General features: G+C 41.2%; 1 protein-coding gene across 19 annotated transcripts in view; it reads right to left on the bottom strand.

The window, feature by feature from the left end:
- Positions 1 to 495: 495 nt before the first annotated feature.
- The window catches only part of mbnl1 (muscleblind-like splicing regulator 1), a 331023-nt gene continuing 317069 nt past the window's right edge, over positions 496 to 14449 (bottom strand). For 12 of the 19 annotated variants that reach the window (XM_068042715.1, XM_068042697.1, XM_068042698.1 and 9 more), the window contains 3 exons: positions 14197 to 14275; positions 10132 to 10207; positions 496 to 3601 (listed from right to left, as the gene is read on the bottom strand). In XM_068042715.1, the coding sequence (XP_067898816.1) occupies positions 10176 to 10207; positions 14197 to 14275 (111 nt within the window). In that variant the 3' untranslated portion in view covers positions 496 to 3601; positions 10132 to 10175. The remainder of the gene's footprint in view (positions 3602 to 10131; positions 10208 to 14196; positions 14276 to 14449) is intronic. The other 7 variants (XM_068042704.1, XM_068042707.1, XM_068042703.1 and 4 more) reach the window with 1 other exon arrangement.

Raw genomic sequence — 14449 nt, 5'->3', positions numbered from 1 at the left:
TGTAGAGTGATGTGAAAATACTTTTGTTTTCTGATGGTATGAACCTTGTTAACTGATGTGCCTGCCCTGGTTTAATGATCTGCAGTCGGGCTTTGAACCTGTTCAACGTCGTCAGTCATGAGTGGGGGGCGGAGGGCATTCGTGGAGGGCGGGAGCGCGAGGGATGTGCAATTTTAAACCCATCTGGCCAGGCGAGAATCCCACAGGATCGGGTGAGAGTGCTGGTTTTACCCCAGGGCCTCCCTCATCAGTCGCACCCACGACTGCTCTCCGTTGACCTCAAATGGAGAGCAAAAATCAGGTGGGGATGTAAAACCACACGTCATGCCCTAAACCCACATGTTCCTCAGCAGGCGGTATTAGGTTAAAATTGGGCTCTCGCCCCCTCCCCGGAGATCTCAGAAGGATGTCTATCATTCCAGCCGAAAAAAATCCTGGCAAACTACAAGCTGTTCACATTAAAGCAAAGCAATATTTTGCCTTTTTTTTTGGGGGGGGGGGGGGGGGGGGGTAGCGCGGGGGCTGGTTTTGGGGAGGGGTTTATGAAGTGCTTACTCTGTGCCCATTATCATTTTTTTTATTTTTGCAAGCTTTTTTTTTAATTTTTTGTTTTTGTTCAGCCTGTCGTTTTAATTACCTTAACAAAATTCCTTGTTATTATAGACATTTTTTTTTATTCAAAATAAGATCTTACTATTTTACAGGTTTCCCTCTCTTGACTATGTACAGAAGTGCAAAAAGTCAACTTTCTTCCCGTAGGCCCGATCACTTTTTTTTCTCTAAAACTGCAGCATAATCAACCCTCAAGTGTTTGCACACACAATTCAGATTAATTCTCTTTTCTTATAAGTAAGCTTTGATTAATATTTGAATTCATGACATAAAAAAATCCCTTGATCTATTGATTATGCAGCTCCTATTTAAAGAAGGTCTGATATTCAGAAGAGGGAGATCAAAGTATACTCAGAAAGCAATATCTTACTATTCTCAAATGGTTACAGTAGAAAATAATTTTCAGTTCTAATATCTAGGAACTAGAGATTTCCGTAATGACTAATTACAAACAAAGTAAATCGTCAAAATATTACACAATTGTCTGCCAGGATTGTTGCCATAGCAACAACTTAACTTCATACTTCACAATGAAACATATCATTGTAAGATTTCCATATAAAAGATCTTTGTTCTCTGAATGCAAACAGGACTGAAGTAACGATGACTGATGCTTGTAATCATAAGTCAGTACAATATATAAATCATTCTTTAAGCTGTTATATTAGTATGAATGATTAAATTACACTACACTTAATTCAAGGTTATGACTATGTTATGAAGAAGGAAGGGGGAAAGGGGGAGAAAAAAAATCTTTTTGTCATAAACTTTTGGAACTTTTTTTTAAATCAGTGAATTCTAATAAACAGAAAAAAATCTACCAACTAAAATATGAAAACAATATCTGACATTTAAACATAATAAAAAATGAATCTAATATTAATATATGTAAAAACAAATTGAAACAAAGGAGGAAAAAAGTAAGCAAAGTCTCAGCATGTTAAGTAACTACAATAACAATTGGAGTCTATCAGCTATGTGTTCTTAACAGGTTTGAAGTAACATTTAAAATGGGTTTCAACCCGTAATATATAATCTAAGGCTTTAATAGATGTACAGTACAATCAATAAAATCAATGTAACAACCCCTTTTAAAACTACCAAGTGCACCTTTCAAGTGCTTCTTAAAAACAAAACCCTTGCAGTGAGCTTGGAAGTATGGAAAGTTCCAGAATTGAACTTTCGCTTCTTCCATTCTGATGAGGTTATTTCTCGTAACCTGGCCCCACTACAGCAGTTGATCCACCTATTACTGAACCACCTCTTTAACAAGCTGCAGAAAAGAAAAAGATTCCTATCGGGAAAAAAAAAATAAAGGAATTCCTTTGGATGAACCCATTAAAAATACACAACTAATACTCTTTTTTTTTTGTTTTTCTTTTGTTTTTTTCTTGAAGGCTTTCTAAGGCTAAATGCAATAATTTGAAAAAAAATCACATATAAAATTCACCCAGATACATATCCCACCCCGGTGCTACTTTTAACAAACATCTTGATTTTCTTTAATATTTTGGCTTCAACATGCATCTTTGACAGTGCTTTGTTCGGTATCTAGTTTAGAGTCACGTTTCTTTATTTTGCCTCTAAATGTACGTGTGTGACTGCAATGAGACATTCAGCACAAAGCGAGTTTCCATCTCCATAAAGGTTTTTTTATAGTCTTAATTGACTTTTGGTTCTTTTTTTTTTCTTGGACAGAGGGAAAAATAAAGATATCGGGGCAAATTAAAACTGCACAAATGTGGCTCGCCTTTCCATGACTCTGAAGCATGGCACCTTGCTTGGTAATTAATGGAAAGAGGTTTCTTTCCCTTAGGAGTTGACTTGTTGCCAATCTGAGTGTCCAAATGGCATCAAGGAGAATCTGTTTTGGCCATATGTGGTTCTGACATTCCTTTTTTCAATTTTTAATTCAGCATGATTAATATGGTAGATGTTAATAAAGTAGATGTTAATAACGTGCATCAGTGAAATAGTAGTCTGCAAGACTTGCCTTTCTTTAAAAAAAATATATTTTCATTTATTGTGTGCTATGCTATTCATTCTGGAGTGAAGATGCCATTTCGGAGACAGCTTTGGCATGTATCGTTAAGTAATAAAGTTTGTGGCACTGTCCAATTTTACGGAGCTTCAGCAAGTTTGAAATATGTTAGATAAATGCTTTAACACTGCAGGAATAATACTTTAGGGTTAGATGTACAGTCTTGTATGGCACTTAACGTGTACCCCCCCCCCCACATATTTACGACACAGTATTTAAAGCTACGATGCGCTTTAAAAAAATTGAGTGTATTTTTTTTGCCCAGCACATTCATCTCTGTCCATTGCCCCTTTAAGTCTTTCTCACATTCTACTAGAATATAACCTTAACACAGAACACTGTGCATGCACAACTGACTCAATGAAAATGGCAAAATAGTTTTTTTTAAATACAAGGTGCACCTTTTTTGTTTTTTTTCTTTTTTTTTTCTTCATTTTTGTAAACTTGAAGGAAAACCATTTAAACCTAACATCAAAATGTTTTGCATGATTCATAGGCGTACCAGTACATACTGCATACTAAAGTGTACAAGTTTACCTTTCCACTGAGAGGAGGGGGGTGGAGAGGGGGTGGTGGCGGAGAGGGAGGGAGAGAATGACAAGACGGGTGAAAGAAATGGGAGGTCATTTATGCATATATCTCAGAACCTATGCATAACGCAGTACTGAGTAAAGACAGATTATGTTGCACGCTGAACAATAGTTCACTTTCCCTCAGCTTTAGTCTTGATGGAACGTACAGGCTACGCAAGTCTCAGTGTGCGGCATTCTTTTCGATGCTTCCCTCTGGATAACCAAACTTCCATTTCGTTAGCATGCAAAAAGTGAAAAGGCTTCTGGCTGAGGGAGTGGGGGTGGGGTTGGGTATAAGATGGTCGTATTTACAGAATGGCTGTTGACCCTTGCCCTGTAATGGTGTTCCGGCACACTGTCATCTCTTCACACTGATCTAGATGGAGAAGAAAAAGAAGGCAGTAGTTTAGATCCTGACTGGCTTTAAATTGGAAAAGGTTTCCCTGATCTGTTCAGTTAATGGGCAGCTAATCGCACAGGCTCCCGACAGGCCAGCACACCTCTCCACAGCTGCACTCCTCAGGGAAAGATTGGGAAAATCTACCCAAATATCCCTATGACAACAAAGGGAGCCCTGCATTTACATAGTACATTATATCTCTCTTAAGAGAGCAGGAAGAGACAGCATCAGTTATACTCCAGAAAGCCAGTTAGTGAAAGATAGTACCAGACCCGATCTTTATATTGTCTAACATTTATTTACAGAGTGAAACATTACAAGCATACACCTCCTAACTCATCCACACCACAATTTCAGTACGTTTTTCTTTATATGTACTCAAGTAATACCCCAAGTAATGTTCTCCACCTGCATATAATTAAACACAACTGATATACAATTAACAACATCTATTTAAATTAAATTTAAATCCATTTGAAAGGGAAACACTGGGCTGGATTTTTAAGTGGCGAGCTCAAAAAATTGAGCCGCTGCAATCTCCCGCACGGCAGCTCATTTAAATGGCCGGGGTGGCCAGTCACGCCCCCCCCACCCCCACCAATCTCGTAGAGGGGGTGGGCTGTCTGTTGTCGACAATGGCGTCAGCTGCCTGTGTGCAGGCTGTGGCGCCATTTTTAAAGGGCAACCAGTCCTGCCGGCACATTTAAATTTTTAAAGAAGTAACCCCCCCCCCAAAAATAAATAAATAAATTTCTAACGCCCCTTTCCCACTCCCCCCCAATAACAATTACAGGAACTATTTGCCGTTTTCTCCCCCCGCAAAACACTTACCTTTTACATCTGACCTCCCTTCCCCTGGCCAAACTGCACAAAGTTTAAAGGTCAACCCTTCCCACCATCCCCCACACCAATTACGTTTATTTGACCCTGTTACCCCACCAGCCCCACACCCTTGCACTGAAAATCTCACCTCCTCCCTCCTCCCCCACTAATGTAACATGCATTTTCCTGGATGGGGATTTGAAGGCCCTTAAGATTGCTGGTAAGTCTATTTAAATTTATTCATTTTAGTGATTTGAATATTTTAATTGAGGTCCTGTCGCCCAACGGCAGGAGGCAGACTGCCACGAGCCTCGCCATCACCAGGAAGATCGGGCTGGGCCCTCATGGCGTCGAGGTCCATGGCAGGCCTCATCTGGAGCCATCTTCAGACACTCCCCCACCACCTGGGAGAGAACAAAACCCAGCCCATTATTTTTCATTCAAAATTAGGAAAAAATCTAGGAGATTGGAGAAGCTCGGAATTCAGGTAAATTAGGGAGTTATAGTCCTACAGTTTTCCTTCATGCTTGCAGCAGTTTTCTGGCCAATATTTATCCCTGAACCAAGACCACTGACAGATTATCTGGTTATTTATCACATTGCGGTTTGTGGGAGCTTACTGTGCACAAATTGGCTGCTGATTTCCTACATTATAACAGTGACTATACTTCGAAAAAAAGTCAGATACTGAAGCAGTCCGTGTAGAAATACAGCAACACCTGGACAATATCCAGGCTTGGGCTGTTAAGTGGCAAGTTACATTCGCGCCACACAAGTACCAGGCAATGACTGTCACAAACAAGAGAGAATCTAATCATCTCCCCTTGACATTCAGTGGCATTACGATCCCCCACTATCAACATCCTGGGGGTTACTATTGACCAGAAACTGAACTGGAGTAGCCATATAAAGCAGGTCAGAGGCTAAGAATCCTGCAGCGAGTAACTCACCTCCTGACTCCCCAAAGCCTGTCCACCATCTACATGGCACATGTCAGGTGTGCGATGGAATACTCTCCACTTGCCTGGATGGGTGCAGCTCCAACAACACTCAAGAAGCTCAACAACATCCAGGGCAAAGCAGCCTGCTTGATTGGCACTCCATCCACAAACATTCACTCCCTCTACCACCGACACACAGTGGCAGCAGTGTGTACCATCTACAAGATGCACTGCAGCAACACACCAAGGCTCCTTAAACAGCACCTTCCAAACCCTCAATCTTTACCATCTAGAAGGACAAAGGCAGCAGATGCATGGGAACACCACCACCTGCAAGTTCCCCTCCAAGCCACACACCATCCTGACTTGTATCTAAATCACCATTCCTTCACTGTCGCTGGGTCAAAATCCTGGAACTCCCTTCCTGATAGCATTGTGGGTGTACCTGCACCACAGGGCCTGCAGCGGTTCAAGAAAGCAGCTCACCACCACCTTCTCAAGGGAAATTAGGGATGGGCAATAAATGCTGGCAAAGCCAGCGATGCCCACATCACCCAAATGAATAAATAAAAAAAATGTTCAGCCAGTCACTTCTACACAGAATATGAGCAACAAACTCAATTTAGTACCATTAATGGGAACACTAAAGAGAACCAAAGATGAATTCCGTATTTACTCTGAAAGAAATTATAGTTTTCTATTCCATAAATTTAAATTCTAATACATAGAATTAACAGCATAGAAGCAGGCAATTTGGCCCAAGAGGTCAACCTCTCACCCTCCTTCATCTAACTCTATCTGCATGTCCTTCTATTCCTTTCTCCCTTATGTATTTATTTATTTTCCCCTTAAAAGTATCTATCCTATCCACCTCTACTTCTTGCTGCAGTAGCAAGTTCCACATTCTCACCGCTCGCTCAGTGAAGTAGTTTATCCTAAATTCCCTACTGGATTTATTAGTGACCAACTACGGACCAACTAAGTTGTATTTGAAGCCCTAAGTTTTGAACTCCCCCACAAGTAGAAACATCTTCTTTATATCCACCTTATCAAACCCTTTTATAACTTTATATTAGGGGAGGCAGTGGCATAGTGGAAATGTCACTGGGCTAGTAATCCAGCAGCCCAGGCTAATGCTCTGGGAACATGGGTTCGAATCCCACCACGGCAAATGGTGAAATTTTAATTCAATTAATAAATCTGGAATTAAAAGAAAAAGCTAATGGCAACCATGAAACTATTGTCAATTGAACCCATCCGGTTCACTAATGTCCTTCAGGGAAGGAAATCTGCTGTCCTTGCCGGTCTGGCCTACATGTGACTCCAGACCGACAGCAATGTGGTTGACTCTTAACTGCCCACTGAAATGGCCTAACAAGCCACTCAATTCAAGGGCAATTAGGGATGGGCATTAAATGCTAGCCTAGCCAGTGATGCCCACAACCCATGAATAAAAACAAAAGCCTCTATTAGGCTGTTGGTCAATGATTATGAAGTGGAACGATGTAAGCATTAACTGAGAGCTTCCAATAGATGACTGACATGCCTTAAGTAAAGGAACTCAGCTGGTTAGAAAGGGGTGAATTTATATCATTTCTAACTCATTCATCTACTTCAATTATTTGTGACATGTTCTTCACATTCATTCTGATCTTCAATTCTTCACTATCCGTATTTCCGAGATTGCCGATCGCAGCCAAATATAAACGAGTTTTGGGAGTCTCTGACTCATGAAAAAAGGATTCGAATGAATGAGCATGATGCATAGTGAGGAGAATCATATCAAACAGCGTAGGTAAGCATGGGGGTTTCCATAGAAATGCCGGAGTGGGTTCTGCAGAATTGATCAAGATAGAAGCTGATCCAAAATTCCTTTGCTTCAATTAGTTCCTCCAATTAAAAAAGGTCTGGACTAATCTGCATGTTTTCATATGTGAATGAACAGGAATATCTAGGAACAGGATAATGCCATTCAACCCCTCAAGCCTGTTCTGACACCCATTTAAATCCTGGCTGATCTGTACCTTAACTCCATCTACTGCCCTTGGTTCCATAACCCTTAATTACCCTTGCCTAACAAAAATCTATCAATCTTAATTATGAAATTTTCAATTGACCTCCCCCCCCCCGAGCCTCAACAGCTCTTCTGTGGATAGAGTTCCAGATTTCCACTACCCTTTGCAAGAAGATGCACTTTCTGACATCGGCCCTGAATGCCCCCTTGTTTGAGACTCATCCAAATAAAGGAAATAGTTTTTCGCTATCTATTCCCTTTAATCAACTTAAACACCTCAATTAGATCACCCCTTAATCTTCTATACTCGAGGGAATACAAGTCTAGTCTAGGCAATGAGCCCTAATAATTTAACCCTTTGGCACTGGTTGGATTACAAATGAAACTCATGGCTCAGTGATAAAATGAGCTCATGAGCATATGGGGCAAGTGGAGGGAAGGAGGTAAATTTAATATTAACAATTATAACAATACATTACAGCTAACCAGTCACCAAATGCAAACTGTATGCACCTGTGGACTTTAGTCATTTTCTTCTCTCCTTCCAATTCTTCTCCTTTACCTCTGCTGAATGAATTCTGGGGTAGGGTCACTGGACAAGACACCAGACCCAAGTGACCAATCTTCCTGTATGCATCTAGATGATTAATGTTTGCAGGCTCAAACAAAAACAAGAAATGCTGGAATCACTCAGCAGGTCTGGCAGCATCTGTGGAAAGAGAAGCAGAGTTAACGTTTCGGGTCAGTGACCCTTCTTCGGAACTGACCCGAAACGTTAACTCTGCTTCTCTTTCCACAGATGCTGCCAGACCTGCTGAGTGATTCCAGCATTTCTTGCTTTTGTTTCAGATGTCCAGCATCCGCAGTATTTTGCTTTTATTTTAATGTTTGCAGGCTATTCGATTGCAAAGGCACAGCAAAGGGAACCCTGATCCTGGCCAGACATGACCTGCCAGCTGTGGTTCAGTGGATAATACTCTTGTCTTGGAGTTGGAAGGTTGTGAGTTTAGGTCCCACTCCAGGACTTAAGCACAAAAATCAAGGCTGATGCTCCAGTGTAGTACCAAGGGAGTGCTGCACTGTCATAGGTGCTGAGTTTCGAATGAGACATTACACCAAGGCCCCATCTGCTCTCTCAGCTGGACTAAGAAGATCACACAGCACTACTCTGAAGAGCAGGGGAGTTCTCCTTGGTGTCCTGGCTAATATTTATCCCTCAATCAACATCACAAAAACTGATTTTCTGGTCATTATTACATTTCGGATTATAGAAAAATAGAAAATAGGAGCAGGAGTAGGCTATTCGGCCCTTCCAGCCTGCTCCGCCATTCATTATGATCATGGCCGATCATCTAACTCAGTAACCTGTTCCCGCTTTCCCCCCCATATCCTTTGATCCCATTCACCCTAAAAGCTATATCTAACTCCTTCTTGAAAACATACAATGTTTTGGCCTTAACTGCTTTCTGTGGTAGTGAATTCCACAGGCTCACCACTCTCTGGGTGAAGTAATTTCTCCTCATCTCAGTCCTGAAAGGTTTACCCCATATCCTTAGACTATGACCCCTGGTTCTGAACTCCCTCACCATCGGGTACATCCTTCCTGCATCTACCCTGTCAAGTCTTGTTAGAATTTTATAGGTTTCTATGAGATCCCTCCTCACTCTTCTGAACTCCAGCAAATATAATCCGAACCGACTCAATCTCTCCTCGTACGTCAGTCCCACCATCCCAGGAATCAATCTGGTAAACCTTCACTGCACTCCCTCTATTGCAAGAACATCCTTCCTCAGATAAGGAGACCAAAACTGCACACAATATTCCAGGTGTGGCCTCACCAAGGTCCTGTATAATTGCAACAAGACATCCCTGCTCCTGTACTCGAATCTTCTCGCTATGGGAGCTTGTTGTATGTAAACTGGCCGCTGTATTTCCTACATTATAACAGTGACTACACTTCAAAAGTACTTCAGTGGTGTAAAATGCTTTGGGACATCCAGTAGTCGTGAAAGGTATTATATAAAATGCAAGTCTTTTTTAAGTGGAAGCTAGATATGCACAAGAGGGAGAAGGGAATAGAAGGATATGCTAAGGGGTGAGAGGAGGCTTGAGTGGAGCATAAACACTAGCATAGACCAGTTGGGCCGAATGGACTTTTTCTGTGCTGGAAAGTCTATATAATTCTGTGTGATATTTAATACCCATATAGTTGGAGGGACTGGAACTCATGTACAATATGCTTTAGCAGATTACTCACTTTATGTTAATGATAGAAAGGATCTTTTAGATCCTCAGGATAGGATGTCGCAAAGAAATTTGGAGGCAACAAGTTACTTGTGAAGGGCAGTCACTGTTGCTTTGAAGGCACAAAGTCCCAGAAACAGCTATGAGATGAAAGACCAGTTCAGCAGTTCTGGTGGTGTTGATTGAAGGATGAAAATTGACCAGGGCACTGGGCAGAGCTCCTCTGCTCATCTTCAAAATAGTGCCACAGGATCTCTGAATGAAACTAGGGTCACCCTGAGTCAAAATCCAATACCTCATCACTGGGCAGTCAAGCCTTCTCCACGTGCTTCCTTAATGTTGCTCTTGTATTGCTGAATAGCTTCCAATTGGGAACATTAATTTTTCAACAAGTATTGAGACATTACAAAAAAGAATAAACAGTTTTAGATAATGTCAATGCTTTACAGTTTCATTTACTGAAAAGCAAATAAAAGGACACTTACTGTTTGACAAGGAGATATTCTACATCTGAGTAACATACTTATGGCTAGTCAGATGATCTACAGATATTATGGGCATCTGTGTGGAAAGAAATGGTAACTCCAGTTAACATGTATGGTTCATTAAGCATGTTCAATAAACCTGTTTGAAGTTGAGGCCATACGAAGACTACACAATGTAGAGAAAGTACTCCAAGGCTGTTAAAGTCCTCCAGTTACTGTGTAAGGACAAATATGTGCAAGGTTAACACAGACTCGACTGTTACAATTTGAGTTTAGATTGGAAATAGGTCAACACTACATCACCAGATTTGACTGCACAACTTTAAATAGATGTTAACAGCTCACACTTCTCTTTTCCATTATTCATACATATTAATGAACTAGAGTCAACAATGTTCTACAGTTAGGTTTTGTAAAAGAAACAAAAATAAACTTCCTCTTTATTGAAGAAATAATGGCAGCTTGTCAGAAAGGTACAGCGATAATTATGGGGGATTTTAACTTACATATAGACTGGAAAAATCAGATGGACAGATGTAGCCTAGATAAAGAGTACATAGAATGTTTTCGGGATAATTTCCTGGAACAATAAGTTCTGGAGCCAACCTGGTATTGTGCAACGAGATAGGATTAATTAATGACCTCACAGTTAAGGCACCCCTAGGTAGCAACAATCATAATATGATTGAATTTTACATTCAGTTTGAGGGAGAGAAGAGTGGGTCCAAGACTAGTATTTTAAAACTTAAATAAGGGCAATTATAAGGACATGAAAGCAGAGCTAGCTAAAGTGAACTGGCAAATCAGATTAAGGGATATGTCAATAGAGATACGATGGCAGACATTTAAGGGGATATTTCAGAATACACAGAATAGATACATTTCAACGAGAAAGAAAAATTCCAAGGGTGGGACCCGCCATCTGTGCTTAACTAAAACAGTTAAAGATAGTATCAAACTTAAAGAAAAATCCTATAATTGCGCAAAGATGGGAGGCAGGTCAGAAGATTGAACAGAATATAAAAACAGCAAAGAAGGACTAAAAGATTGATAAGGAAGGTAAAATTAGAGTACGAGAGAAAGCTAGCTAGAAATATAAAGACAAATAGTAAGAGTTTCTATAGATATTTAAAAAAGAGTTAACAAAGTGAGCGTGGCCCTATAGAAAGTGAGTCTGGGGAATTAATAATGGATAATAAGGAGATGGCAGATGAACTGAACACGTATTTTGCATTGGTCTTCACTATTGAGGATGCAAGTAACATCCCAGTATTAGCTGTAAGTCAGGAAACGGAAGGGAGGAAGCAACTCAAGAAAATTATTACTGAACAAATTGTTGGAGCTGTGGGCTGGCAAGTCCCCAGGTCCTGAAGGACTTCATCCTAGGGTGTTAAAAGAAGTGGCTAGTGAGATAGTTGATGCATTAGTTTTAATTTTCCAAAATGCCCTAGATTTGGGGAAGGTTCCGTTATATTGGAAAATAGCGAATGTAACTCCTTTATTCAAAAAGGAGGGAGACAGAAAGCAGGAAACTACAGGCCAGTTAGCTTAACATCTGTCTTAGGGAAAATGTTAGAAGCTATTATTAAAGATGGTATAGCAGGGCATTTCAAAAAATTCAAGGTAATCAGGCAGAGTCAACATGGTTTTGTAAAAGGGAAATCACATTTAACCAACTTACTGGAGTTCTTTGAGAGAGTTACATGTGCTGTGGATAAAAGGGAACCGGTGGATGTATTGTACTTAGATTTCCAGAAGGCATTTGATAAGGTGCATCAAAGGTTATTGCAGAAAATAAAAGCTCATGGTGTAGGGGGTAACATACTGGCATGGATAGAAGATTGGCTAGTTAACAGGAAACAGACAGTAGGCATAAATGGGTCATTTTCTGGTTGGCAAGATGTAACAAGTGGTGTGCCACAGGGATCTGTGCTGGGACCTCAACTTTTTACAATTTATATAAATGACTTAGATGAAGGGACCGAAGGTATGGTTGCTAAATTTTCTGATGACACAAAGATAGGTAGAAAAGTAACTTGTGAAGAGGACATAGGGGGCTACAAAGGGATATAGACAGGCAAAGACCTGGCGAATAGAGTATAATGTGGGAAAGTGGAAATTGTCCACTTTAGCAGGAGAATAAAAAATAAGCATATTATCTAAATGGTGAGAGATTGCAGAGCTCTGAGATGCAGAGGGATATGGGTGTCCTAGTGCACGAATTGCAAAAGGTTAGTATGCAGGTACAGCACATAATTAGGAAAGCTAATAGAATGTTATCGTTTATCGCGAGGGGAATTGAATACAAAAGTAGGGAGGTTATGCTTCAGCTATACAGGGCATTGGTGAGACTACATCTGGAGTACTGTGTACAGTACTGGTCTCCTTATTTAAAGAAGGATGTAAATGCATTGGAGGCAGTACAGAGAAGGTTTACTAGACTAATACCTGGAATGGGCGGGCTGTCTTACGAGGAAAGATTAGACAGGCTAGGCTTGCATCCGCTGGAATTTAGAAGAGTAAGAGGCGACTTGACTGACCATTTAAGACAGAAATGAGGAGAAATTTTTTCTCTCAGAGGGTCGTGAGTCTTTGGAATTCTCTTCCTCAAAAGGCGGTGGAAGCAGAGTCTTTGAATATTTTTAAGGAAGAGGTAGATAGAGTCTTGATAAGCAAGGGGGTGGAAGGTTATCAGGGGTAGGTGGAAATGTGGAGTAATCAGTTCAGCCATGAACCTACTGAATGGCGCAGCAGGCTTGATGGGCCGAGTGGCCTTCTCCTGCTCCTAATTCGTATGTTCGTACATTCATATTGACCGCCCAATATAAAATACGTATTTCCTTGAATAGACTTGGCGGTTCTATATTTGCTCCACTTGATTTTAGGAAGTCACTTTATAGATTGACTTGTGAAGTAATTCTACTAATGCTGCATTGCCACTTATGGAACTAAACCATACTGACCAAGCAGATTCCAGGCTCAATTTGTTTGGTCTGCGCTGAGGTAGCTAATTCCAGGGTGCGCAGCAGCAGGGATCCCATCATTGATCCCAACGCACCTGGACTAGGGAAGGGAACACGACACCTCGATTACCAATCAGTTATTCCTCTTGGACAGTGTGTGCAACATGGATGTGGGGTCAGGGCAGCATTGGGACTTGGCGTGCCATCATATTCAAATAGCCAGCAGGTATTCACAGTCTAGGGCTCACTTATGAAGAATAAGCACCGGGGTGAGGTGCTAATCAGCCGCGGTGGAAGCAAACCCCAGCACATGTCGGTGCCTTCGTGAGAGGAGGGAGTTGTAGGTGAACTGATATGTTGATTTATCATCAGGGAGCATCAACCCGTGCCAATGCTGGAACTGTCAGCTAGACAGAGAGAGAGAGAGCTCAGATGTAGCTTAGCCCTTTCCCAAATTCTTCCCTTACTGCAACTGGAGAGTGCAGGGGTGAGGGTGAGGGTGTCAGGACTCCCCAGGTCAATCCAATGCCACTCCATAACGGCACACATCAGATCTTGCCAAGCGGGCAATCGCGGGTCATAAATAAACATCTCAACACAGGGTACTGAGAAGGCTGCTTGGGATGTCACTTGGGAATTGGTGACTTTAAAACACACAAGGTGGGCAAGCAATTTCTTTCTCAAATGTGTCAACTAAAGGATGGTATTTTTAAAATATGAAGCAAAACAAAACATGAAAAGGGCCCAGTTATTTAAACACCGAGACACTCCAGGAAATACAAAAGTTATTATTTCAATTAAAATGTTCAGCCCATTATCCATGAAACAAAGCATTTATTTTCACCCCTCTTAAGCTCGGTTCCGGTCTCCTCCCCACCCCATCTTGCCACTTCCCCTACAAACCTGGCTACTCTTCAAGTGGCTCTGACCTGCAACGTACTTATCTACTAATAAAGTATATAAGGTGGGGAAATAAGATAGCAAATCTTCCCCGTAAATGCAAAGACAGAACAGGGAGTGGCGTCTGTAGACTTTGTCTTTACGTGGAAGCACATACTCCAGTGTGGGAAGCATCACCACACAGTGAAACTGGCACCATTACCTGACAGAGGCACAGGACAACCTACGGTGGAGTAAAGAGGCCGCGGGAAACAGTAAACATCCTTCGGATAACATTGTAACTGGAATAAATGAAAACCCTGTTAAGTTCTCACATTTAAAAGCTGCAAAAAAAAATATAGACTTTGCTGTAATCTTATTTGAACATAAGAGAACAAAACCCAGAAGCGATACAAGGACGTGCACAGACCAGGGTGGTGACATGTGGGGAGGAGTTCAGTTCTGCTTCTACTTGA

Source organism: Heterodontus francisci, chromosome 11 (genome assembly GCF_036365525.1).
Source record: "Heterodontus francisci isolate sHetFra1 chromosome 11, sHetFra1.hap1, whole genome shotgun sequence".
Taxonomy (NCBI): domain Eukaryota; kingdom Metazoa; phylum Chordata; class Chondrichthyes; order Heterodontiformes; family Heterodontidae; genus Heterodontus; species Heterodontus francisci.
Note: the sequence above shows the minus strand (reverse complement) of the source record. Positions and strands in the feature narration are given on the sequence as shown.